The sequence below is a fragment of the Pleurodeles waltl genome, chromosome 4_2 (assembly GCF_031143425.1).
Source record: "Pleurodeles waltl isolate 20211129_DDA chromosome 4_2, aPleWal1.hap1.20221129, whole genome shotgun sequence".
Classification (NCBI taxonomy): domain Eukaryota; kingdom Metazoa; phylum Chordata; class Amphibia; order Caudata; family Salamandridae; genus Pleurodeles; species Pleurodeles waltl.
Window position 1 is genome coordinate 73,024,377 of NC_090443.1, and position 26,517 is coordinate 73,050,893.

Genomic DNA, 26,517 nt, shown 5'->3' on the forward strand with positions numbered 1-26,517 from the left:
CCTAACCTAGCCGACTCCCTGGCTCAACTTTGGTCTCTTTCAAGTTCCTTACTACCTGCTACTTGACTCAAAGTGATAATGAGTACACTCAACTTTACCCCCAACTTCCTGGGTCTCCACAGATAATCACTCAAGAGCAGTCTCACCTGCAAGGCAATAATAAATAGCACACCACCTTACCTGGCTGATAATGTAACCATCTCTAGAGGTCCGTGCTACATGAGCAGCCATGTCACTGCCAGACTTACATCAAAATGTGCAAAAAGGAAGAGACCAGAAGACAAGCCTTCTAATTCAACACCCCAGGATCTGGAACCACATCTCTCAACATATCAGGCTCACTCCGTGTCTCTTACACCCCCAGAAAGGAGCTGAAAACACATATTGTTAAGGAACATCTTACCAGCAGACAATAAAGAACATCTTCTCAGCTTCTCTGTTCCCACGGGCCTAACCATAAAGAAGCTATTTACCCCTCCTACATAAGTACACATCCTTTAACTAAATTACCTAAAAGTTACTATTATGCCTGTTCTCCATGGCTAAGTTCACAATTTACAACTATCGACACAAGTAGGGGGATGGGAAGTCAACTATGAATAGGATTGTAATGTACAAATATGAACTTACACTCAAGGGTATGTAAAACAGTGTGCAATTAGGTGCATTTCAGCAAAAAAGACAACTCACCTCTCCCATACAATTCAGTTTGCACTAAACACACTCTCTGGCAATGTGGAGGCTTACTAAAGCTTGCACATTAGATGCTTGAGTTGGTAATGATCTCAGTCAATGCACACCAAACAATACTAACCAGTACAACACACTTACAACCAAACACATACCAAAACATATTAACCAAAAACAAACTATTGATGATCCTACTCAAACACACAAACAACTACAGTCTGTGATGACATTTTGGAAACCAGGACAAGAAGGCACCCCACTCAACCTGACAGATGAGAATCTATAATAAAGGCAATACATTGCTACATAAGTCTTTGTTAACATAACAGAGATCTGTGGAATACATGCTCATTCTTGTAGATAAGCAAACTGGGAAGGATTTTAAAAAATTGCATCATCTCTCTCAATATATGTATCTATATCAATAAAACCTTGTGATACAAGGTATGAAAGAACCACTGGCAAAATTTTGTCACAGCTTTTGTAAAATGTTATTGCTGTGAAAGCTCTCTGGCGGCTCGTCAATCACAAAAACACTGATTACAGCAAAAAGTCTCAGTCTAGAAAAAAAATAATAATAATAATAATACATTGCCGTAGTAGTCCTGCCTCAGAAGGGAACTACTTTGTGTGGATGTGCTCCTTATGAAACAACATAATGCTGTCACTCACAATGCAAGTAGCCAATTGCTGAAGTGGGCTAATCCACTGCTGCATGCTCTACACTGCAGTAGGTGGAATGATAATGTGAATGATACAACAGACCAATGGATGAAAAGGTCTAGCGGAACACACATATTGTATTGTAATAGTATTTATATAGCACTTCCTACCCATGACGAGGCGTTCGGCGAGTAGCACGCTACTCTGGAACCCAATAAGAATTAGAATAGGGAAATACGAGTACAGTTTTAGTATTATTATGAGTTAATTTGAGCCGCAGATATAGGCCTAAACAGAAATTAACATACCACAAAATTTTCATTTTCAAAATGCCACAATTCAAGGGGGAGTAGAGCAAAATACAGATGATTGTGTTAAATAATTGCAAGTTTATATGGCTGAACAGATATATAAGTCTATCTTGGGATATTATGTGTAAATGTTTCTCCTTTCATGTTTTTCTTCTTTAACTGTAATTCGAAGAGTATTTTACAACTAGGTGTGATAATGGTGTGAATATGTCCAATGAAACTATATTTTATATTGTCCACGTGCATTTTGTGTGTCATAAGTGTCTGGGGCATCTCGTCATAATTAAAAATAAGAAGTCACCATTCTGAACCAATCAATCCTGAGAAAGTCACAGGGTAGTGTGAGACTGATCGTTTGGAGGAGGGTGGGTTTGACAGGAAAGGTAAGGGTTGATGTGTGAAGGGTGAAGAAGAGAAGTGATTTAAGTCGGTTTGCGGGGGAAGTGTTTGGCTGCATGGGTGGGCTAGCGGGAGGTGTAAGCTTGGAGTACAAATCAGCCTTCAGTTCTATGCATGTGTACAAAGTAGCATGGCTAGATCAGGAAATAAAACAGTAAGAGACACCTTACCATCCGTGTGTGAGAAGCCTTCTGCAGTCAGTTTCCACTGGACCACGATTCCCAGGATGCTCAGGGCCGGCCAGACTCCCAGGATCACACATGTGTACCAGCAAAGTGGTGAGGAGTGCGCAACACGAACCCGGTCATATACATAGTACACAAGTAACAGCATCTCAATAAAGTAGTCCACGCACACCACTATGACTGCTGCCCCAAATGTGGCCGTGGACACAATGGTGAGGAGCTTCTGCCACTGTAATGTGAGTACAGCAAAAAGCACTGCCAGGCCCATGAGAAGGCCAACAGGTATCCAGACAGTGTGAGGGTGGTAGAAAGGTTCAAGTACGACCAGAGTAGCAGTAGCCAGCAGTAGTCCTAACAGAAGGCCGCTCATAAAGAGACCCACACTGTGCACTAGCATGGTAACCAAGCCACAAAGAAGACCAATGCCCAACGCAATGCCTGCGCTGACCTCCATGCTGAGCTGAGTGTCCAGGATACGCTCCTTGTAGCATAGGAGGAAAATGACTGTAGATCCGAAGAGAAGGCCTGACAGGAACATGATGGCTTTGAAGCAGCGATATCCTATGCAGAAAGGTAAGAGAGGAGTGTTAGAGGGCAGTGCAAGGACCACAATTTCCATGTATCATGCATAACTACCACCCTATGATAGTGGCCTACCTCTGTGGAGACCATTGCATGAAGCGCATTGCAACAGATCCCCGACTTAGAGATATGTTGCAATACCTCCACAGGTAGGACAATGCCTAGGGAGCAGTCTCTTAAGAGACCTTCTCTGCGTGCTAGCACCACTGCCCCAGGGATATTATGCACAATCACCAAGCAGTGACAACTAAGGTGACCGTCACACAACAGAACCACACATCAAGGAGACCACCACTTTCAAGACAGCAGCGACTAAGGATACAACTGCCCCCGGGGACTACCTAAAGAAATGATCAACATCTGAAGGTTCTACCATCAGAGTAAATAACTATCTGACAGATACAACACTGGAAGGTATTACAGCCAACGGCAACCACCACCCAGGAGCCCTACTGCCTGAGGGGTCCACCACCTGAGTGCGCTACTGCCTGAGGGTACCACCACCTGAGAGTGCTACTGCCTGAGGGTACCACCACCTGAGAGTGCTACTGCCTGAGGGTACCACCACCTGAGAGCGCTACTGCCTGAGGGTACTACCACCTGAGTGTGCTACTGCCTGAGGGTACCACCACCTGAGAGCGCTACTGCCCGAGGGTACCACCACCTGAGAGCGCTACTGCCCGAGGGTACCACCACCTGAGAGCGCTACTGCCCGAGGGTACCACCACCTGAGAGCGCTACTGCCTGAGGGAGCCACCACCTGAGAGCGCTACTGCCTGAGGGAGCCACCACCTGAGAGTGCTACTGTCAGAGGAAGGCACTGTCTGATGGGATCACCACCTGGGAGCACAAATCTACGAGACAACTACCTCCTAATGGGACAAATACCTAAGAGGACCATGCCATGATGAGACCATCATCTTAGTGTAACTTGAAAGAAGAGACAACCACCTGAGACGAGCATGGTCTAAAGGGAGCACTACATGAGGGTCGACCATCTGAGTGTCCAACTGCATAAGTTGACAAACGTATGGGGGGGCACTGGCTAGGATGACCACCAGTTGAGAAGACAACCACCTGCTGGGACCACCTGAAGGGATCACATGGTGAAAGGAACTGGACCAGTCATACAAATGTACCAACCCCCTTGGAGGTGCACAAGACCAGCCATGGGAACAAGTGTTAGCCTAGCTATGTGTGACAGACTTGTAACAGACACGTAAGACCACCTTTAAATGCATGAAGACACCCACATCAATGTGTGCCATCCCACTGAAATGCATGAGGTGAACCAGGAATTGAAAGAGACACATCCACAATCTCTTTGGGAAAACCTGAGGCCCAGCCCTGTCTGCTCAACACTCACCAAAGAAGCTGTAAATGATGCCAAAGAAGCAGCAGAGAGCACACACCACAGAGGGAACCACCTCATAGCTGCGCACAATCTCCAGGCTGCACGGGTTCAGGACCTCATCCTGTCCAGTGTCCACAGATTGGTGGTTAAAATGTCGGGGGTCCATGGTCAGTACCAGAGGCAGGAGTCCAGGATCCATAGTGATGGGGAGACAGGAGCAGAATGTTCAGGAAGCGTCATCCATCAGAGGGAGCTGGAGGGAAAGCTGCAAGAAAAGTGACAGAGTCAGAGAACATGCACGGGCACAGAAGGCAACTATCAAAACGCCTAAGGGCTCACAAACATTCAGGACAGCAAAGTGGAGGGCTTGGAATGGATGGTGGAGGAGCCCTGAGGTCTTGTTCACATTGAAGTGAGGGTGACATTAAGCGCTTGAGTGCTCACTCTCACTCAACTAAGTGGAGGAGCCACGAGTGATCGTTCACCTACAGGTGAGTAGGCTCAACATTTCAGTTTCAATAATCATTACTGTAAATCTGAGCAAGCGGAATCACAATAATTATTGACAATGATAAAATACAGGAGAGTGGTAACAATGCTGAATAAGGTGGGTTGGCCGCAGAGAGGGGACTAAGAGAAAGTGGTCAAAGATGTCTCCATTGAGCATGGTGGTACTTAGTAAAAACAAAAACAAAAACAGGTGAGAGCTTGAGTACATGTCCCCTTGGTTATCTTGCAGACTGGCGCCCTTCTGCCCACATTTTTAACCCCCACCCTTTTTAAGGGAGCCATTTTGTCAGCAGCTTCCCTGTAGAGGTTGGTACCTCCTGTATGCGTGAACTTGAGAAGCAAGGCCTGCAGCGCCTCAGTCTCTTGAGAGAGCTTGGATGTGAGGTTCAGGTCTCTTGCTGGTTCTACACAAAGAAGGCATTTGAACACCGTTAGGCCTCTTTTTAGGCCTGGTGCCTTGAAATGAGGGTCTCATCAGGTAAGTGTGACCCCATTAAATGGGATGAGGCATGTTCCTTCCTTACGATGAAGGTTTAAATGCCTGACCACATCATCTTACTCAATCACCTGTAACGAAAATATCTGATCAGCTAAGACCCAACATATAACATTATATTTTAAATACATTTCCAATGCCAGGACTTTAGAGGAGAAGGTAATAAAACTCATAAATGTAATCATTTCTTTTTTTGGGAAGTAAATCAGCATTAGGTATGAGTGAAATTGCATAGTTTTATTGCGTAGCCCACATAATTATGAGAATGAAAGGAGTTATGCGTGCTGTGGGAAGGTTGCCATCCATGTGAAATTTGGCACTTTTTGCAATGCTTTGCATCACGAGTTCTCCCATTTCACCATCAGTTCGTGTGTGTAGATGATCTTACATACCTTCCACATCGCAACTAGTTTCTGTAAGCTGCGGCGCTATAGTTACAAGCACACGCAGTATACATCTGGTTTCACAGTTCTCATCCGACGTTTCTGCACATACCAGCTCTCATAAATTAAAGCTAGGAGGGCTAGGCAACAGGAATATGGGAAATTACACAAGCTACAGGTAGCTAAATAATTAGAATATACAAGAGTTTATACCTGCGTAATCAAAATTAAGCACAGACCTACTCAACATCACACCACTTTACCGTCAACATGGTTTACACTTTAGGACAGAGGCCCAGATTAACAAACATTTTTGACATGGGTTTGTGCCGCAAAAGTGATACAAACCTGCACAATTCTTTTTTTTCAATTTACTTTCCCGCGCAAAACTAATTTTGTGCTGGAAAGTTGCCCGAGAGTAAAACAAAGCAGCGCAAAGCACTGCTTTGCATTACTCTGCGTCAAGGGGACATTCCCATGCAACCACCCATGCCTTTTGACACAAAACACTATCAACTAACAATAGTAGACAAGGCTTTGCACCAAAAAATAACGCAACTTGAAAGCAGGTGCTAAAATGGAGAAATGCTTTTATGTCTTCTAACTTACATTGTGCGCTGCACTGTACAACAAACATCCACAGTGGGATATGGTTTAAAGTTAATCTAGCAATAGTATTTTGTACTGGAAGGGAACCCTTTCAATTACCAATGCAGACATCTTGGTTGGGGGGGGGGAAGAGGTAGCGCTCAGTAGTCTGAGTGCCAGCGTTAGGGAGACAGTAGGATAGCGCCACATCTCTGTAGATATGGCACTTTCCTGCTCGCTCCCCCTCACTTAAGGTAGCACAGCAGCTTTGGGTGCCGCACTGCGTTGTGTGAAAGTTTTGTCAATCTGGGCCTGTACTCCATAAATTGTCATCATATTGTGCAAAGGCATTTTAAATAATGCATCTACATCCCTACTATGTTGTGCACATTATATTTATGATAGGAGGTTTGCTCCTAATCTCCGATCAGCGGGTGACTAGCCAGCGGGTTCATCCCCCATCGGTCACACTATTGCCCCCTTTGGGGTTTGCATGGTAGAGGCAGGACACGTGTTAATTAAATGCGCTGGAACTTCCTGTCGAGGGTTCAGTTTCTCAGACATTACAGACACCAAGGGGCGCGAGAAAAGACTGCCCCGCTCAACATCCTTATAAGCACTGATTATTGTCTCTGAGGCGCAGAGTCTTAGACAGGATGCGAGGGTCCCTTCGGTTACTCATCAGCCAATTAATCTGGAGAACGAACGTTATGCGGATGATCTGCAGAATGTACATTGGATCTCCTTTTGATGCAGTACCTAAGGTTTGGAGGTTTGTTAGGCTCTCTCTGCGTACAAAGTTAACCAGCAGACCGATAGTCAAATGACCCTCCCACACACTATCACGCAGCCTGAACCCACAGAGACAACCCTAAAGAACCCTCACACTGGTGAGCTGGCAGGTCACAGTGGAACCGCCCTCCAGCCACTCCCAACAGCCCACCACCAATACCTCGAAAAGGGCGTGCAGGACCAACGCCACTCTCCACAGAGGGTCATCTGTCAAGCTGCCCACTTCAGTGAAAGTCAAGAAGTGCAGGCACTTGTGTCTGCAAGGAAAAGCACTAAGGGCTTAAATAACTAATGAAAGTATGCTATGTAAAAACAGCAACATAACAGTATACATCAGAGATTAAGCAAAATCTCTCTCATGAAGTGTCTCTTTGAACAAGCGAAATGTTGGGGCTCTAGAGGTCATTATAAGGAAGAGCTTACACCACTTTGCAGTAATACATGGGAAGCATGACCTGACTGAGAGGAGGAATCTGTTGAAGAAATTAAAGTGTCAGCCCCACGCTGCCATCAGTAGGGTTAATCAAATAAAGATGTAAATTTGGCTAAATGCAAAAAAAATTCAGATCCTATCCTGTTGTATGTCGTAAAGCTTCTTATTAAAAAGGTTCTGTTGGTTTTGTGAATTTTGTATTTTGAATTTCTATAATAGTGATTTTTTTTATTGTATAGTTTTTGCGGATTTTAATTAATCAGGAAAATAAATGTTTCTTTTATCCCAGCTGAATTTAGCACATTCCTTTTGGGCTTAATAATACCCAAGGATTACTTAGCACAAACTTCCTGAGCTACAAGAAAGGCAAATATATGTCAGACCTAAGGTTACAATATTTAACAGCCCAGTTAAAAGAATGAGAGCATTGCTGAGGGGCAAATAACCATTCTCGTATACTGAAGATTATATGACAAAACCAACATCATGAGGCTAAAAGACAGACGGGTTGGCAAGAAATATAAAAGGATTCTTAGATCGGTTGCTATCCCTAAATGGTTTCACTTTATTTATTTGTTCAACGTGTCAAGAACTGAACTAGATGTGAATGCATTCATTAACTCACTAGACAACTAAAGGAATAGAGAAGAACTCATTCAGAGATCAATTTTTAGGAGAAAGTGCTATTCTTACAAAATAAGTAATTTGATGCTGGGGCGAATATCCTCTCTTGTCTTCATCAAAATGCATTTAAAATGAATTGAGTGAATGCTACAAGGCATGGACTGGACTGAAAAACGAGCCCAGTATGTAGCTACTCAGAATTTTCTATAGGAAGCCAAACGCGACTTTTAAGATGTACTCTGCCCCATCGCAGGTGGTGGCTAATACTTGCAGAGACCAAGCCAAGATAAGCGAGAGATGAAGTACTCCACCATAAACAACAAGCATTTGCAATGCAACGGGTCTCGCGTTTGCTCATGTTAGAGCTGATCGCGTTGTAAACTCCTAACCCGACTTTTCATCTATCGGCAAAAGTGCTTTTATGTACCTAAACCGAAAAAGTGAAATTAACTGTGTAAAGCGCTCGACTTCTGCCAAGCGAAATCGCGCTAATAAAATAGAGAAAAAGTAGTCCACGATCAGACAGAAAACAGCGAGCCTCGCATGTTTTCTGTACTTGGTCGCTGCGCTCGAGGGGAGCTAAATACCGGAAAAGGCATGACGTGTGCATGCCTTCCACTAATGAAAGCAAGCAGATTTCACTAGGCAGGCCCACGAACCAATGAAACACACTGACGTGACGTCGACAGGGCTCCGAGCCCTTTTCTAACAACTAAAGCGTCTCGCTGCGATACGCATGCACGAGCGCATGCAACGCAGGCTTGACCCTAAAAATTGGCATAGACAATAGGTTTGGCTTTAATGTATTAACACATAGAAATAGCATTTGTGAGTATGTCTGTATTTGCATGTGTTGCATTAGTTATCCCATTAAATTAAAACCAGAGTGACTAGCTTTGGCACAGCTGACTTCTGTATGAAAATAATGAAGGAAGAACAAATATAGCAGGCAGGAGGAGAAAATAATGAGAAAATTCATACAGGCAGAAACAACTGGGAAAATAAACATAAATGAAAAGTCAACAGGAAATTTTTTTGGGGGGGAGAACAATAGGACAGGCAGACATACAAACACATGCAGACAGGTCATAAATAAAACACTTAATAAAGCTAGTTATGGTTAAAAAAAGACCGCTTTCTGTATACAATGCATGTGTGAGACAAATACATTAATGTGCAATATGTAAAATAGATCTAAAATAGTCTTTTGTGCATTTCAATGCAAGTACTCCGTAGGGGGAGGCATGATACATAAAACAGCCAAATAACAAGAGGTGAGAAGGAAATACTCCGAAAGGCAGAACCAAAGCCCACTCTATGAATATTTTAAAGAACTGGTAGCAAAAGGTCAACCAGGCAACTAGCATGGGGCGAGTACGTGTTTTGATCTATATTCGAGATATGCACAAAACACAAAGTCTCACCAGTTACGAGAAACACTGATTCTGTGCTCTTTTCAGTCTATATTCAGTCATGAGGATATCGCTAATCTCACTACACTGCACAAAGGGGCACTGAACCCAAGACGGACTACGTCCCTTCAAGGGCTCATGCAGGGAGATGTGCAAAAAACTGAATTTAGGCACTGAAGCCAACCAACAAATGTCAGAATATCCAAGTAGAGAATCAGCATCCACCCAATCCCTAGAGGATTCTCTTATGAACATACATGTTATTGATCCTAAAATATGTTATTTAAATTACGTCATGTCCTTTGATTACACGGATTCAGATGAGGTGTGCATACTACTTAATCTGCGATACATAAGACACATTTTGACCTTTCAATTTCATTCTTAGTTCTAGAAGGAGGGCAAAACAATAAAAAACAAGCACTGGCAAAAACCAACAGGTCGTTGCGAAGTATATTGTCTTTCTAAATGTTTTTAGGCATATTGCACAGCAGTGTGGGCTGCTGTGCAACTTGGCTTAAAGTGAAGGGAAAAAAGCACTATAGCACAGCCTGCGTTGATCACGTCATAGTGATTTGTTTTCTTAACTTTAAGCCATGTTGCAAAGCAACCCTCAATGCTGTGCAATATACCTAAAGAAGGGCGGGGGAGAGCAAAATGGACTGCTGGAGGAATGGACAGCCAGAGGAAGGGAGGGGAAGCAACATAAGGCAGGTGCTGGGGGGAGGTGGGTGGGAGCAGCAACATCAGACAGCGCGGGGGAACAAGAAGCATGAAGGAGGGGCAGAGGAGAGAGACAGACTCCAGACACATGCACTCTTATAGACTGCACGGCAAAAAGTTTAAAAAAAGTACTTGTAAGAGTGTGCAGCCAGTGCAAGGACACTGTCCGCAGACAGGAAGCTGTACTCAGTGAATGTTACACAGCAGGGACAAACACTGAAGTCCCAAGAGAAAGCAGGAGTCAACCAGGAGGCGCTAACCAATGAGAAGCAAGGACACAAGGGTGACATGGAAGCTAATTAATGGTAAGTAACTGGCAGGCTCTAAGCCTAAGTATTTTTTTTTTGTTAACAATAGATTTCACCCACCAATGGTAAGTAGTATTAAGTAAATGGCGGCTCTATGCCTTTTTAATCTTTTTTTTGGTTAACAAACAATTTCACCAACAGTGCATGCACTGTTTTAAGCAAAACCTAAAAAAAAAAAAACTACAAATGCTGCATTGGAGAGTAAAGAATTTAAGCTTGCCATCCGATTATTTATCTCTCATTACAGTGTGAACTGTTGTCTGTGGTTTTTTTTTCTGTTATTATTGCTATTGTTAAGTTACACCTTTATACTGCACAACCTGCTATTAAGTCTGGTATTGCCTTGCCTTCCATTTGTCCCGGGTGATATTTTTCAAATGTTTCCATCAAGGACCAGTGTGTGTTTAATGTTTTTGGAGATAGAGTATGTTAGATTTAATTGCTGTGACATTTTTGTGGGTGTAACCAGAGTGATGAACCTGCGTACCTATTTCCTCTTGGCTGCTACCCATGCTCATTGCCCTGCATTGGTTTATGTGTGGCAAGTAACTGATGGTATCAAGTGCTGATGAATGCCTTAATAGCCAGTTAATTGCATATTTGGGGTGTGTTGGGTGTATGCTCAGAGTTCTGTCTTAATGTGTGCTGTTGTTAACTGGCGAGATCCTAGAGGTTGTGGCTTTACTGCATTATCACAATGCAGTTACCAATGCAACATTAATATCAGAGATAGGTAAACCACTGTAATTACTTAACAGACTACTACAAAGCTGGGACTGCAGAGCAGTGTAGATCAGTAACCAATGGACATCACAGCGCTTATCTGCTGGGGATGGTATTGCACAACAAACAGACTTACCACGCATTCATTCATACTGATGTAGACTAGTAACCAGCCTCGCTGAGAATCTTGTGTCCTCTCTCCAGAGGGCTGCCTTAAGGAAGTGTACTGACAGTACATCACCTTTTGGGGGCGCACTGTGAGTGCGCCTCCTAATGGCCCGTTTGCGTTTGAACCCGCATCTATAACACAGTGCGGGCACAGAGACTAAGAGTCCCTCAGTTGCATGGAGCCACACTCCAGGGTAATACCAGTGCTATCAGTATTATAGGGAGAGCCGCACAAGTGTCTGGAACCCCTTCTGTAATACCATTGTGCGCTGGGCGCATAAAGTATAACAAGGCTCCTGGAATTCAGTGGTAGGAGGCCTCTCCACTATCAGTCTGTTTCAGTATTTTGGGGATTGAGCTGTGCTTGTGCCTGGGTGAAAATCAGGCCCGTCAGAGTCTGGAGGAGACTGAGCTGGGTCACCCCTCTTGAGACTTTGTTCTTGCATGTCAGAAGAGGCAGTTTCATTATGAGTAAAATAAATGCGTCTTTTGTCCCCATGGTAGAGCTTCTGTAAAAAGAAACAAACGTTCTGCCTCCTCCTCCATAGGTTGGGTTTTCACTCGTGCTGTTGGTGCTATCAACGACAACATTGCTTAAACTTAAAAATGCAGTTCTCATTGGTCACATGGCCAAATTACCACAGAAGTACTCTGCTGAAAGATCCTCAGACGCTAGGATTGTTCAGAAAAGTATTTTTGGGACCAATGCTTGTATTGTTATTTCTTCTTTTCTCTGTGCGGGTAAAGGTTCACAATGCAGATAAGACTCCAGCCCACCCAGGCCACGACAGAATTTAGTTTAACTGAAATTCTGTGGTGAAAGTGCTTAGTTCTTACTCTTCCCACCCAAATTCTGTAATTGGTGGCGTTTTACCTTCTCTTTTTTGAAAGAGAAAGATCTGCCTGGCAGTGTGGCTGCTTTTCAAAAGAATTCGTACTAGGCTTTTAATTGCTGAAGCAGGAGTAGAGGATATGTCCAAATCTGTGCGGTCACCGAGGTTGTTCTATGCCAGTTCTCGTTGGCCTGTCCACCTCAATAAGTCTAACCACGTGTTAGTCAGCATACTTTGGAAAATTATGTTTTACATGTTCAGGCTACCCATTCAGTTTCTGTCCCTGTACCTACCAGCTTAACACGTGTTGGTTCTGCTGTCACCCACCCTCACGTAGATAGGAACATTAATTCGGATTTTGTTACTTGGAATCTGCCTTCCACAGCCACTCCCCTTGTAATACAAAACAACGTGCAAGGTCTCCACAAACAGGTGAGGGGATATTCTTCACTATTTGATGAATTCGTTTTTGCCAAGTGAGTGTTTTGATTGGGGCCATCAACTGAAGACCGATTAGATGACTATCATTATTAATTTCACACATCTTTTGTATTTTCTTTATTTAAGTCATTGGTGTTTGGGCAGCAAGACCACGACAGTCCCTTTGAGTTATTTTTAAAAGCTCTCTTCGTTGTTCCATTGATCATTACACGGCTCATACAGCCATCTCTAATCACGCTTATAATTTTCTAATACCTTCTCAAAATCATTACACCTCTTTGGAAGCTTTGACAACGACTGACTCTCTATTGGTTGATGTCGACAATGAGTGTCTCATTAATGTATTTAATATTCTACAGACTTGGGATTTTGTGCAGCCATTGACTAACTTCCTCTGTGCCTATTTTGCCCACCTGTACACTGGGATAGTCTTTTGTTGACTTAACTCCTTTTATTAAAGGGAATTGCAACATCCTCTCTTGGGATATTGTAGGAATAGCTTCAGAGTTATCAAATGATTCTTGGTATTATTTGGAAGAGGAGATGAATATGGCAGTTTTGCCTTGCCAGCTACTCCATCCCTCTCTCAAAGAGCTAGAGGGGGTCTTTTCATTTGGGTGGCTAACTCTCTGAATTGTGAGGTCAGTTTGCCTCCCTCTGATTTTTAAGACTTCCAGGATTTGCTCGTTATGTGGGAAAAAGGTATAGAATCCTAGTGATAAATGTGTATAGTGACAATTTCATCCAAAGTAACAGTTGCAGTCTTATTAATTTCTTTATTTATGTCGATCAATTTTGCAACTCTACTACCAATTCCTTCAAGCAAGCATGTCCAATCGTTACTGCTGGGGATTTCAATGACATGTTTGAGTTGACACAAATGGATGACGATTTTAGATTCCTTGTGAACAAAAAGATATGTGTACTTTATTTTGACAGGACAGACAAGGTTGCCTCCTCTCAAATGTATTACTAGAAAGGAACTTGATTAAAACTCATGATGCTCTGGGACAGCCTGAAAGCTGTAATCCTACTTTGTAGGAATGGGCTGTACAATTACCAATGCTTTTATTTTTTTATCTCCAGGGATTCTGCTAATAATATTTGATCAGATTTTGTGAGATCCATGGGATATAGTGATCACAATATCTTATAGCTTTCTTTTTTTACCCCTGCTTTCAAAATAAGTATTTTCATATTGTAAAGCATCATTTGGCGATAACAGAGGGAGGGCTAAATCTGAAATAGGAATGTGCTAATCCCCCTTTTCTTTTAAAACAGCTTATGTATTTTAACTCTACCAATGTTTTTTTTTTTAGTTGTTTGAATAGGTCTTGCACTGTGGATAGTCTTGTTCTTGAAACAGCATTTGCAAGTCTGATAACATTTAAATTGAAACCCAACTCAAGCCCTGCTACCACGAGGCCTCACAAATGATTTGATAATTTGCTGCTTATTGCTCTCAAGATAATCAAAAACTTACAGATGGGCCCTGAATAAATCTCTCAGAGACAGGGACGAAATAGCCTGCTGTAGGTCACATTACAGGGAAGTAATTAACAAGAGACAAAATGAATTGGGGTGGCTTACATGCAGCCAAGTTAAACAAGCATAATGGTCATTTTTGGAATACAAAATTGCAACTCCGTTTTTTAACACCCTAAGTAGACTTGATCAATTTACCTAATAAATGGGCTGGTCATTTTATAGTATTTATAGTGAAGTCGGCATATTACATTCTGATCAGCATAAAGCTGGTCGCTCATACAAGGTCAATAAAGGTATTTTTGTATTATGAGGTAGGGATGGCAATTGTCAATCGACTTACAGCAAAAGCTTTTGGACCGGATGGAGTCCCAGTGGATCTTTTTAAAAACAATGTAGATCAGTGGGCAGCTATGGTCTCAAGAGTTCTCAACACAACTAGCAATTCCATTATTCCTGCATCATGGTCACAATCTATTATTATAGCAGTTTTTTGTAAGGGTAAAACAGTTGATTGTCATTGCTTACATCCTATTTCATTAATTTATTCTGTGGTAAAGTAGCAGGCCATGTAGTAATGGAAAGAATATTGACCTGGGCTGTGGACAAATATTTTATCAGACCTCCAATATAGTTTAGGACAGGACTTGAGAACCATAGACCAGTGCTTAAATCTTAATTTAATTGGGAAACACAAACTGAAAAACGAGCTCTTTATATGTAGCATTTATGGACCTGGGTTCGGCCTGTGGCCGAAGTTGTAAGCCAAAACGCCAATCCTCACTTGCTGATATGGGTGTAAATATAAAGCATCATATCTTTTGTACAGCATTGCCATTGTAATATATCTGCCACGGTGGTCTTTGGGGCTAATACGAATGTATGGAATTGGTTGAATTACCAAGGGATGTCCAGCAGGGGTGTGTGCTGGCCCGAGTTTTATCCACGTTATACATTAATGATTTAGAATCTTTTTTTAGATATAAAGGTCATGACGTGCCCTGCTTGGGAACTCAACACATTACCACACCGTCACCTTACTAATAACTCGTACGGCTAATGGTCTGAAGACACTCATTGATGGATTTGTATCCTTTATGGATGGCCATAATTTAAGTACTATTATACAAAGTCTATCATGATGACTCAGACATACTAAATCTAGGAATTTCTTAATTAAAAAACCTTGTTTTTAATAAGGTATAGACTTTTTCATACTTGGGAGTTACATTTGATAATATTGTCCACTGGCAACATCATTTTCTTCAAGGAGAGATTATTTTGTTCAGTCATTGGTGTTAGAAATGGGTTCTCTAGTTGGCAGTTGGTTTGCACCCTGTCCAAGTAGGATAAGGGAGATACCCATTCAGATAACCCCTGCTTACCCCCTTGGTAGCTTGGCACAAGAAGTCAGGCTTAGCTCGGAAGCAATGTGTAAAGGATTTGCAGATAACACACAGTAACACAGTAAAAACACTACAAAAGGACACCACACCAGTTTTAGAAAAATACCCAATATTTATCTGTGTAAAACAAGACCAAAACGGGAAAAGCCAACATACAGTGTTAGAGATATGAATTTTGTAAGATTTAACTGAAAAATACAGTTCCTTGAAGTCGATAGCTCCACCTGGGGCTATCACGGTATCGTGATCAACAAAACCAACAGTTCAGGCCAGCCACAGTGTTGCAGGCCAGCTACGGTGTTGTGAAGACCCGCAAACAGTACCTTTGGATTTGCATGGCTCGTGATCCTCGCGGTGAGCTCTGGAGAGCACCACCACTGGCTTTGCGGTGTTGGTTCCGGAGTCGGTGTGGGGGTAGACAGACCCTTAAAGTCACACGTAATGCAGATCAAAGTCCATATACTTATGAAGTCAGGAGTCCTGGCATGGATGGTGTCGGGGCTGCGGTGCGAAGTGGGACGATGCGACATGGGGTGCCCACAGGTCATGGCGCAGGCAGCAGCTCGGTGACGGCGTCCAGCAGCGTTGGTGAGACCAGGGCTGCAGTGTGAAGCACGGCGGTGCGACATGCAGTGTCACCAGGTCACGGTGCAGTCAGCGGCGCCATCGTTGCAGTCATCAGTAGGCCTAAGTTGAAGATGCAGCACGTGACAGGCTCCGTGCGATGTCCACGGGTCATGGTGCACAGGGATGTCTGTTGAGGACACTGGAGTCGATGGTGCTGGCGTCGGTGGACCGCGGCTGCTGTGCGGGACGATGCTACGTCTTCCTCACAAGCTGTGTCCACAGGCCATGGTGCAGGCAGCGGCGCCACTGTCAGCAGGAGCGGTGGCATCGGGGATGCCCAGGCTGAGGTGCGAGCATGGCGATGTCGGAGTGCGTGGCCCACAGGTCATGGTGCAAGCAGCGGTTTGGAGGCGGCTTCAGATGACAGTGTCTGGGAGACCAGGGTTGTGGTGTGGAGCAGGGCAGTGTGACTCATGCGGCGTCAGCAGGTCACTGTGCAGGCCAGCGGTGTTGTGGGCAGCATTGCAGTGTTTTTTCTTCTTTCACAGCACAGAACACACAGTTCCCTGTGCTGCAGGTCAAGGAAACTGAAGTCTTTGGTGTCCTTGAGACTTCCAACAGGAGGCAAGCTCTACTCCAAGCCCTTGAAGAACTTTCTCAAGCATGATACACAGCAACGTTCACCCTTTACTCTCTTTTAAGGCAGAAGCAGCAACTGCAGGCCAATCCAGCAAAGCAACACAGCAAAGGGACATTCCTCCTCCTCCAGCTCTTCTCCTTGGCAGAGGTTCCTCTTGAGTCCAGAAAGATTCTAAAAGTCTGGGGTTTTGGGTCCACTACTTATACCCCTTTCTGCCTTTGAAGTTGCCCAACCTCAAGGGAAAGTCTCAGTTGTTGACAAGATCCTGCCTTGCCCAGGCCAGGTCCCAGACACACACCAGGGGGATAGAGACTGCATTGTGTGAGAGAAGGCACAGTCCTTTCAGATGTACGTGACCACTCTTCCCTCCACTTTAGCTCAAATGGCTCATCAGGAGATGCAGGCTACACCACAGCTCCCTTAGTGTTGCTGTCTAGAGGAGAGGTGTAAACAGCCCAACTGTCAAACTGACCAGGCAGGGAATCCACAAACAGGCAGTCACAGGATGGTTTAAGCAAGAAAATGTCTACTTTCTAGAAGTGGCATTTTCAAACTAACAATCTAAAAACCAACTTTGCTAAAAGATGTATTTTTAAATAGTGAGTTCAGAGACCCCAAACTCCAGATTTCTATCTGCTCTCAAAGAAAATCTGCACTTTAAAGTTATTTAAAGGCAGCCCCTATGTTAACTTATGAGAGAGATGGGCCTTGCTACGGTGAGAACCGCATTTTGTAGTATTTCACTGTTAGGACATGTAACACACATCAGTACATGTCCCTCCTTTAACATACACTGCACCCTGTCCGTGGGGCTATCTAGGGCCTACCTTAGAGGTGCCTTACATGTAGTAAAAGGGAAGGTTTGGGGCTGGCAAGTGGGTACACTTGCCAAGTCGAATTAGCAGTTTAAAACTGCACACACAGACACTGCAGTGGCAGGTCTGAGACATGTTCACAGGGATACTTATGTGGGTGGCACAATAAGTGCTGCAGGCCCACTAGTAGCATTTGATTTACAGGCCTTGGGCACATCTAGTGCACTTTACTAAGGACTTACCAGTAAGTCAAATGGGTCAATCATGGATAAAACAAAAACAATACAATTTACATAGGGAGCACTTGCACTTTAGCACTGATCAGCAGTGGTAAAGTGCACATAAACAATAAACCAGCAAAAACAGATCAGAACAAATAGGAGGAAGAAGGCAAAAAGTGTGGGGATAACCCTGCAAAAGGGCCATTTCCAACAATTGGCATGTGTGTACAGCTTTGCTGCCAAATTGGGTAGGAAGTTACTAACTGGTATGCTTACTTGGTAACAGCAAATGTGATCCCTTTGAATGCTATGGCGGCAGGGTGTGGAATATGCCAATCCTCATCCACTACAGTTGAAGGAAACTAAATTCCATCAGCACTTACTGGCTCTACCCCCAAATTGTCCACATTTTTCAAATCATGAAGAGCTTGGGCTCTCATATTTAGAAGGAAGAATATGGCTTTCAATGCTGAAGATGTCTGTTTAAAATAGCATTGCGATTAGATTAAATGGACAGATTATTAAAGATTGTTTAACATTAGATCATTGTTTTTCGTATCTTTTTATTGAAATTAACACATCAGACATCAACATAGTCATGCAAAAAACCATCAAATCAATCAAGCTGCACTTAGATGGTTTAGAACACATTATTTCTATAAGGGTGCTAACCAACCACATTATGGGTATACATAATATCGGCCATTGTTGAGCTCTTGGGATATATCAAATCATACCAACATTTAAGACCTGAGCAGTAGTTTTAGAGTGGGATGTTCGGGTAAAAAAATGTGACAATGATAGGGACTCCTAAAGGGGCAAGTATCAACTGAGCCGAGTAGAGGCCAGGCTGTGGGAAGCACTAACCGCAGTGGCTGCAAAGGTCGGTCCGCACACACCACGACATGGGGTGTGGCAACATGTCTTGGCGCCAGGTAGGATATGTCGCGAGCTAGCAAACAAATTATCAAATCATTACCTGAGCCATCTGGGGGTGATTCTCATTAGTCAGGGTGGGTAATTATCATTTTTGGCCTCCACATTAAGAATGTATGTGTCCCAGTGTCCCATCCAAGTTCTAAGCAAGCTTTTGTTTTGCAGTGTGTGAAGGGTAATGGCTTTGGCTCTGGCCCACAGTAACAGGGTCCACAACCATTGTCCCGTATCGGGCTCCTCTGGGGCTTTCCATGTTATGACAATCTGGCGCTTGAAAAGAACAAATGCAAGATCTAAAAATCTGTGTGTTTGGAGCCTTTGGCGTAGGGTCTGATTCCCAACAGGTAGGATTCAGTAGTGGGAAATAAGGTGAGATCAACCAGTTCAGATGTAAGTGCTGTGACCTCACCCCAGACCCTTCATAATGGGGGGGCACTCCCACACCATATGGTAGAACTCGGCATCAGGTAGCCTGCATCTCAGGCATTCAGTGTGGGCGTCCAGAAACATGCGGCCAATTCGGTGCGTGGACAGGTATGTCTGGTGGATTAAATTAAATTGTGTGTATCTGAAGTGGGGGTTATGAGATACCCCCTTAGCCTGATGCAGCGCAAGCATCGAAGCTCCAGTCATCAAAGGAGAATCCAATTCATTGTCCCACCTGGCCTTTGCCCAGGCTACGGTAGTTGATGGTGCAGTTAGTAGAGAGGAGTATAACATGGATACTGCCCGGTGTGTGGTCCCCACAGGCAAGGAATATGTGTAAAGCAGGTGTTAATGCAGGTTCCTCTTCCCCTGCCCTCGTGTGGCTTTTAGGTGGCATTTAATGGAATAGTAGGAGAGGAACAATCCTGGTCTAATATTGTGTTCAGTCCTAATGGTCTCAAAAGATAATAAAGAGCCCTCTGGGAAAAAGCTACCTACTTCAGTGAATCCCGCCACTCACCAGGGTGTGAAATCATGCTGTGATATGATTTGATCTGTTGGCATAAGAGGGGAGTAGGCAGCCCCTTCCTATTTAGGTATCACAACATTGGATCATTGTTTTAATTACAGATGGTTCGGTTATATAAAATGTTTGTTTGTAAGTAGGCAGGTCAGATCTTTTTCAACATCCTGAGATTTCAACAAAAAAGGAGAAAATTTGGGCCAAGACTACATTGTGTCAGCTCAGGAGACAGAAAAGATAAACCCTAGAACTATCTAAACCTACTGTTAAATCGTATGTTAAAGTCAACAGAATTTATGGAACTATAGCTTTTCACTGTATGTAAAACCTGGGATTTTTTTTTTTTTTTTTAATCAACTAGCAGCCGTCTTGACGTAAGACATGTTGCTTAGGAAACCTTAATCATACTAGCATCCCCATGAAAAAAAGGGCCTCTCAAGTTTTGCAACCCCATGGGTGTGTAGCTTGTCCCATCCACGATTTTTAGGTCTGGTCTAGAGACAGATTTAACTGTCTCGTCAGCCTCAGTTTAAAAAACAAATCACAATAAAAATGCATACATGTACATATGGAGGCTTCTTGGTCAGCCCTCTTTGTCCACTAGTCTTCATGTGGCATTCATAATTTGCTTCTTCCCGCTACTGTCTACAGCATATGGGAATGGATGAGCGAACTTCAATCAGTGGCTCTTCATTGGGAGTGATGGCATTTTGTTATTACACATGATCATATACAGGGAGTGCAGAATTATTAGGCAAATGAGTATTTTGACCACATCATCCTCTTTATGCATGTTGTCTTACTCCAAGCTGTATAGGCTCGAAAGCCTACTACCAATTAAGCATATTAGGTGATGTGCATCTCTGTAATGAGAAGGGGTGTGGTCTAATGACATCAACACCCTATATCAGGTGTGCATAATTATTAGGCAACTTCCTTTCCTTTGGCAAAATGGGTCAAAAGAAGGACTTGACAGGCTCAGAAAAGTCAAAAATAGTGAGATATCTTGCAGAGGGATGCAGCACTCTTAAAATTGCAAAGCTTCTGAAGCGTGATCATCGAACAATCAAGCGTTTCATTCAAAATAGTCAACAGGGTCGCAAGAAGCGTGTGGAAAAACCAAGGCGCAAAATAACTGCCCATGAACTGAGAAAAGTCAAGCGTGCAGCTGCCACGATGCCACTTGCCACCAGTTTGGCCATATTTCAGAGCTGCAACATCACTGGAGTGCCCAAAAGCACAAGGTGTGCAATACTCAGAGACATGGCCAAGGTAAGAAAGGCTGAAAGACGACCACCACTGAACAAGACACACAAGCTGAAACGTCAAGACTGGGCCAAGAAATATCTCAAGACTGATTTTTCTAAGGTTTTATTGACTGATGAAATGAGAGTGAGTCTTGATGGACCAGATGGATGGGCCCGTGGCTGGATTGGTAAAGGGCAGAGAGCTCCAGTCCGACTCAGACGCCAGCAAGGTGGAGGTGGAGTACTGGTTTGGGCTGGTATCATCAAAGATGAGCTTGTGGGGCCTTTTCGGGTTGAGGATGGAGTCCATCTCAACTCCCAGTCCTACTGCCAGATCCTGGAAGACACCTTATTCAAGCAGTGGTACAGGAAGAAGTCTGCATCCTTCAAGAAAAACATGATTTTCATGCAGGACAATGCTCCATCACACGCGTCCAAGTACTCCACAGCGTGGCTGGCAAGAAAGGGTATAAAAGAAGGAAATCTAATGACATGGCCTCCTTGTTCACCTGATCTGAACCCCATTGAGAACCTGTGGTCCATCATCAAATGTGAGATTTACAAGGAGGGAAAACAGTACACCTCTCTGAACAGTGTCTGGGAGGCTGTGGTTGCTGCTGCACGCAATGTTGATGGTGAACAGATCAAAACACTGACAGAATCCATGGATGGCAGGCTTTTGAGTGTCCTTGCAAAGAAAGGTGGCTATATTGGTCACTGATTTGTTTTTGTTTTGTTTTTGAATGTCAGAAATGTATATTTGTGAATGTTGAGATGTTATATTGGTTTCACTGGTAATGAAAAATAATTGAAATGGGTATAACATTTTTTTTGTTAAGTTGCCTAATAATTATGCACAGTGATAGTCACCTGCACACACAGATATCCCCCTAACATAGCTAAAACTAAAAACAAACTAAAAACTACTTCCAAAAATATTCAGTTTTGATATTAATGAGTTTTTTGGGTTCATTGAGAACATGGTTGTTCAATAATAAAATTAATCCTCAAAAATACAACTTGCCTAATAATTCTGCACTCCCTGTACACTTAAAAAGTAGCTCGCATCAGAGCAAGGGCTGGAAAGCCAATCTATCATTTCACTGCATATTTATATGGATTTATCTTTGCAATCGGGCCTTTAATGTATTTATATTTTGCAAAGATATTTACACCACCTTTTGACGACAGCATTTTTACTTTTTACACTTTTGTACTTTAAAAGTTTATCGCATATACTCACAAAAAAATAATAATAATCCATAGGCTTGCCAATGCTCATTTTCATTTCCGTTCTCGTACTGTTCATCGTACTATAAATTAAAGACCGCAGGTACCAGAAATACAAGGAAATAAACTTGGATTGGAATTGAACACTTGGGATCTCTGCTAAATGCTTAGTCTGGACTCCGAGCATTTAACAGAGCAGTCTCAGATTATGTCTCCGGCCATCTCCTCTCACTGCTGCTGTCTGCTTACAGACAGCTCCACATGTCAACATTTTGAGTATACGACCAAATGGCTGCACGCCCCCGATCATGCACACAGCTCGTGGGCACGACACGCCAGCCAATTGGAATCCGCCAAAACGTCTCTTGCATAACTCATACCTCACACAAATCCACTTGATGTGAAACATAGCACAGACATGACACCAACCACACACAACACGCATCTGGTGCTCGTAGACAGAGAAATGCCATGTTTACAATAAAGTAAACAGGCACGTGCAGTCCATGCAGATCACATCTGCTCCTTCGGTCATGACACCATACCTCTTGATTAGCACAGCAGCAGGGTTTCCCAGGTCCATGTGTGATGTGCTGCTCCCGTCCAAGTTTTGTATTTTAATTCTAGGGCTTGTCTGGATTTATATTTGAAAAAATAAGACTAACAGTCCCAGAATTCAACGAAACAAAACAGGACTGGAGCAGCACGTCACTCTTGGACCTGGGCAACTTGGCAGAGCTGGATTAACAGGTTCGTTAGAAAGTTTACGCACCTCGTCCAGAGATCTCAAGCTGTACTGTGTCATGAGTGAGTGCTCCCTGTTCGATAGTCTCAGAAATCCCAAGTGAGGTCTGAGTAGTGCCTGTGCTCCAGGGATCTCACGCGGTGCACACAGCTCATTCCAGGCAGTGATCTAAAGTAATTCTATGTCAGGACCGGAGGCTCAGATTATGCTATCTCTTTCTTTACTGACCCAAACACAGCAGCCAAATAACAGTAAACAAAAAACTTCACATCCCATGATGCTCTTAACCCCATATCACATGCTCCAATCACCGAGCGTGACCTTAGTCTATAATATACATGACCCTCAACGTCATATCCTCTTTCTTTGCTGCTTCACAACAGATAAGTGTCATTTACTTTTACTCTTCATGTTTTCTTGTTCATGGTGTGTTTAAGAACTTATATTGTTGTAAGATTACAGCGAAGCGCTTTCGCTCGCTTTATCTCCTAGTCCGATTCATTATTGTCAGTCTGACGATTTCTGTGCCCGTTAAAACTTTGACTTGTGGAGCAGGAGCGAGAGCTCTACACACGGGTAGTCTGTTTTCAGTTTCAACACACTCTGCCGAGCGCACATGTTTTTACGAGCCGATCTCTTTCCCTGAGTTCTTTCTGGAGATCGGCTCGTAATTCCAAACGTGTCTTGGCATTTAGGTTTGATCTGTGTGCACAGACTCACAAAGTGTCTCCCTGACGCCCAGATATTAGATTTCTGGGTTGTAAAATTTCATTAAGGCACTGCCTAGAGTGACTAACAGGCAGCTCCCTCCACTAATTATTAAGGGCTTTCTTGTCTCATTTTGGTGCCTGTAAGGGGTTTTATGACTCCCCATTTATTTTTATTCGCATTACTACATACACTGTTTAGTGATATGGCTCAATGGAGTGACCAAGACACAGGTTATTACCCTGAGGATAATGACAACCAACTTGAAGATAATTTAGTGGAAGCACTCGACTCTAGAGTGCAGCAGTCAGTAAATGATGCCTTGGTGAGAGCGCTAGGTCCTTTTTCTGGACAATTGTTAGAATACGCTCACTCTCAATGCTGGATGCCTGATAAATCTCCTCCTATCCCTGAGGGGAGTAATCCTAAAGTAGCCTCAAAATCTAAGGCGAAAACAAAGAATCTTGCAAGTGATGACCCCTCCGAGGACTTACGTGCGGATGTGTTTGAGAGACTGCACAAGAAATGAAATTTGGAGCATAATTATAGCACCTTAGATGATTCCTCCTCTTCAGGAGACTCTTCTGGTCGGGATTCAGACGATCTAAGTACCCCAGCTCCTAGTAAGAAAGTGAACAAGCATTCCACTTCCCACTTGTTAGATTTCGATCCTTCAGAGATTGTGCATCCTAGGTCTTCCAATTGGCTCCCATCTTCAGAAGTTGCGCAGTATGTCCATGCTAATTTAAGAAGAAGCTTTGATAAAGAGGTCCGTTCACGCCTCAGGGCAGAATGCCCTAGACCAGATTTAGATAATTAAGTGGCTGACACGCCTGAGATTAACCCTACAATGGTTACCTTCCTGAAGAAATTTTCAAAGGACCCTAAAAAAGGTTTGGATAGGTCATGGCGTTTGTGTCAGGACAAGCTGCTCGACATGTCAGGCCCCCTGACTAAAATTCTAGACTTGGCTGTCGTCTCTGTATCAACAGGGATGCCCAACTCAGATGTCTTATTGGGATGGGCGCAGTGCCAGTTAGGTAACACCAATTGTGCTATTTCTGCTGAGCACAGGAAGTCCATACTTCTGCCTATGGATCCTAAACTAGTTGATTTAGCCTCTTCAGAAGCAGGACCAGCCGCCAAAGGTCTTCTGTTTGGATCATCCTTTATTAACGAGTTGGCAAAATTTTGCTCCACCTTTTCCACCCTTGACAAAGCGCTAATGTCCCTTAAATTTTTTTTTTAAGCGAGGCCTTTTTGTCAGGGTCGGGCGTTATGGTGGACGAATGCCCAGCCAGGGCTCTTTTGGAAGTCCCCAAAACTATTACCCTAGAGGACGAGGTAACTGGTCCAGAGATCAATCAGATGCCACTTTCTACCCCACTCGTTCCAGAGGTGGTAGACCTAGATTCCGTAGGGGACATCGCAGAGGTCAACAAGGAGCAATTCAGGACTCCTCCTACTCTGGTAAGCCTCATTCAACCTTTTCAAGTTATTCTTGGGGGAAGAGTGGGATTGTGTGTGGAAAACTGGAGAAAGATTTCTGGAGATCCTTGGATCCTTCAGACGGTGTCAGGTTTTCATCTGGAGTTTATCAGCACTCCGTTTCAACTGCCCCCTCCTACACAAATGATTTTTTCCCACGAAAGTCAGAGGTTTAGAGATGTAGAAGTGCAAGTGTTATTAGACAAAGGAGCAGTAGTTTTCTCAACCCCTCACCCCTTTGGGTTTTGCAATCCCATTTTTGTGGTAGACAAGAAAGGAGGAGGCCATCGGCTAGTTCTAAATCTAAAATACTTCAATTCTTGGATTGTGTACAGACACTTCAAGATGGAGGGGATTCACATGTTAAGAGATATCCTCATAAAAGGAGATTGGATGGTAAGATTAGATCTAAAAGGATGTGTACCTTTCAATTCCGATCTTTCCCCCTCACCGGAGATTTCTCCAATTCCAGTGGAAGGGTCATTGTTTGGAATTCACAACTCTCCCATTCGGCCTGTCCTCAGCACCTTGGTGCTTCACAAAATTGTTGAGACCAGTGGTGGAAAGGTTAAGAACCAAGGGGGTACGTCTAATCATTTATTTGGATGACATCTTAGTGATGGCACAGGATCCACAGACTTTGCAGATGCACTTGAACTGGACAATCAGTCTATTACAGGATTTGGGTTTCCTTATCAATGCGCAGAAGTCATTGTTGAATTCAACCCAAGTGATAGAGTTTTTGGGTTTCAAGATCGACTCTCTTAAGGCACAGTTGATTCTTCCCTCGTTAAAGATTCGCAATTTCAAGAGGGAATTAAGATCAGCTTTAGCCAGTCCGACTATTTCTCTAAGGAACATTGCCCGATTGCTGGGTCTTTTGGCATCTTCCATTCAGGCAATCTTCCCTGCCCCCCGGCACTATCGAGCTCTACAGAGATTGAAGATCAAATACTTAAGGCAGGGTCTGAGTTACTCGGCTTTGATTCCGTTATCCACAGAGGTCAAGGAAGAGATTCAGTGGTGGCTTCACCACACGGAGGCTTGGAGCGGCAGAGCCATTTTCGGGTCCCATCCAGAGGTTGTGATAGAATCAGATGCCAGTCAATGGGGATGGGGAGCCCGCTGCGGGTCTGTAGTGACCGGGGGTCGCTGGTCAATGACGGAGAAAAATCTCCACATCAATTGCTTAGAACTCCTAGCGGGGTCATTTGCGTTAAAGAGCTTGTCTCCTCTCAAGACAGACTGCTGCATCCTTCTGAGAATGGACAACATCTCTGCAGTGCGATATCTCAACAAGCTTGGGGGAACGAAGTCCAGGGTTCTAGCGGAGATAGCCAAGGAGTTTTGGCATTATTGCTTGAGTCACAGGTTGGTAATTCTAGCGGAATACCTACCAGGAGCTCAGAACTCTATTGCAGACTGGAACTCCAGATATCTGACGGACACCAGCGATTGGAGG

At 43.6% G+C, this 26,517-nt stretch overlaps 1 protein-coding gene across 1 annotated transcript in view; it reads right to left on the reverse strand.

Moving 5' to 3' along the window:
- Window positions 1–26,517, reverse strand: part of LOC138292249 (transmembrane protein 198-like) — a 93,925-nt gene that overhangs the window by 23,940 nt on the left and 43,468 nt on the right. The window contains exons 2-3 of the mRNA XM_069230710.1: window positions 4,197–4,449; window positions 2,234–2,809 (exon numbers count right to left, since the gene is read on the reverse strand). Of these exons, the coding sequence (XP_069086811.1) occupies window positions 2,234–2,809; window positions 4,197–4,383 (763 nt within the window). The 5' untranslated portion in view covers window positions 4,384–4,449. The remainder of the gene's footprint in view (window positions 1–2,233; window positions 2,810–4,196; window positions 4,450–26,517) is intronic.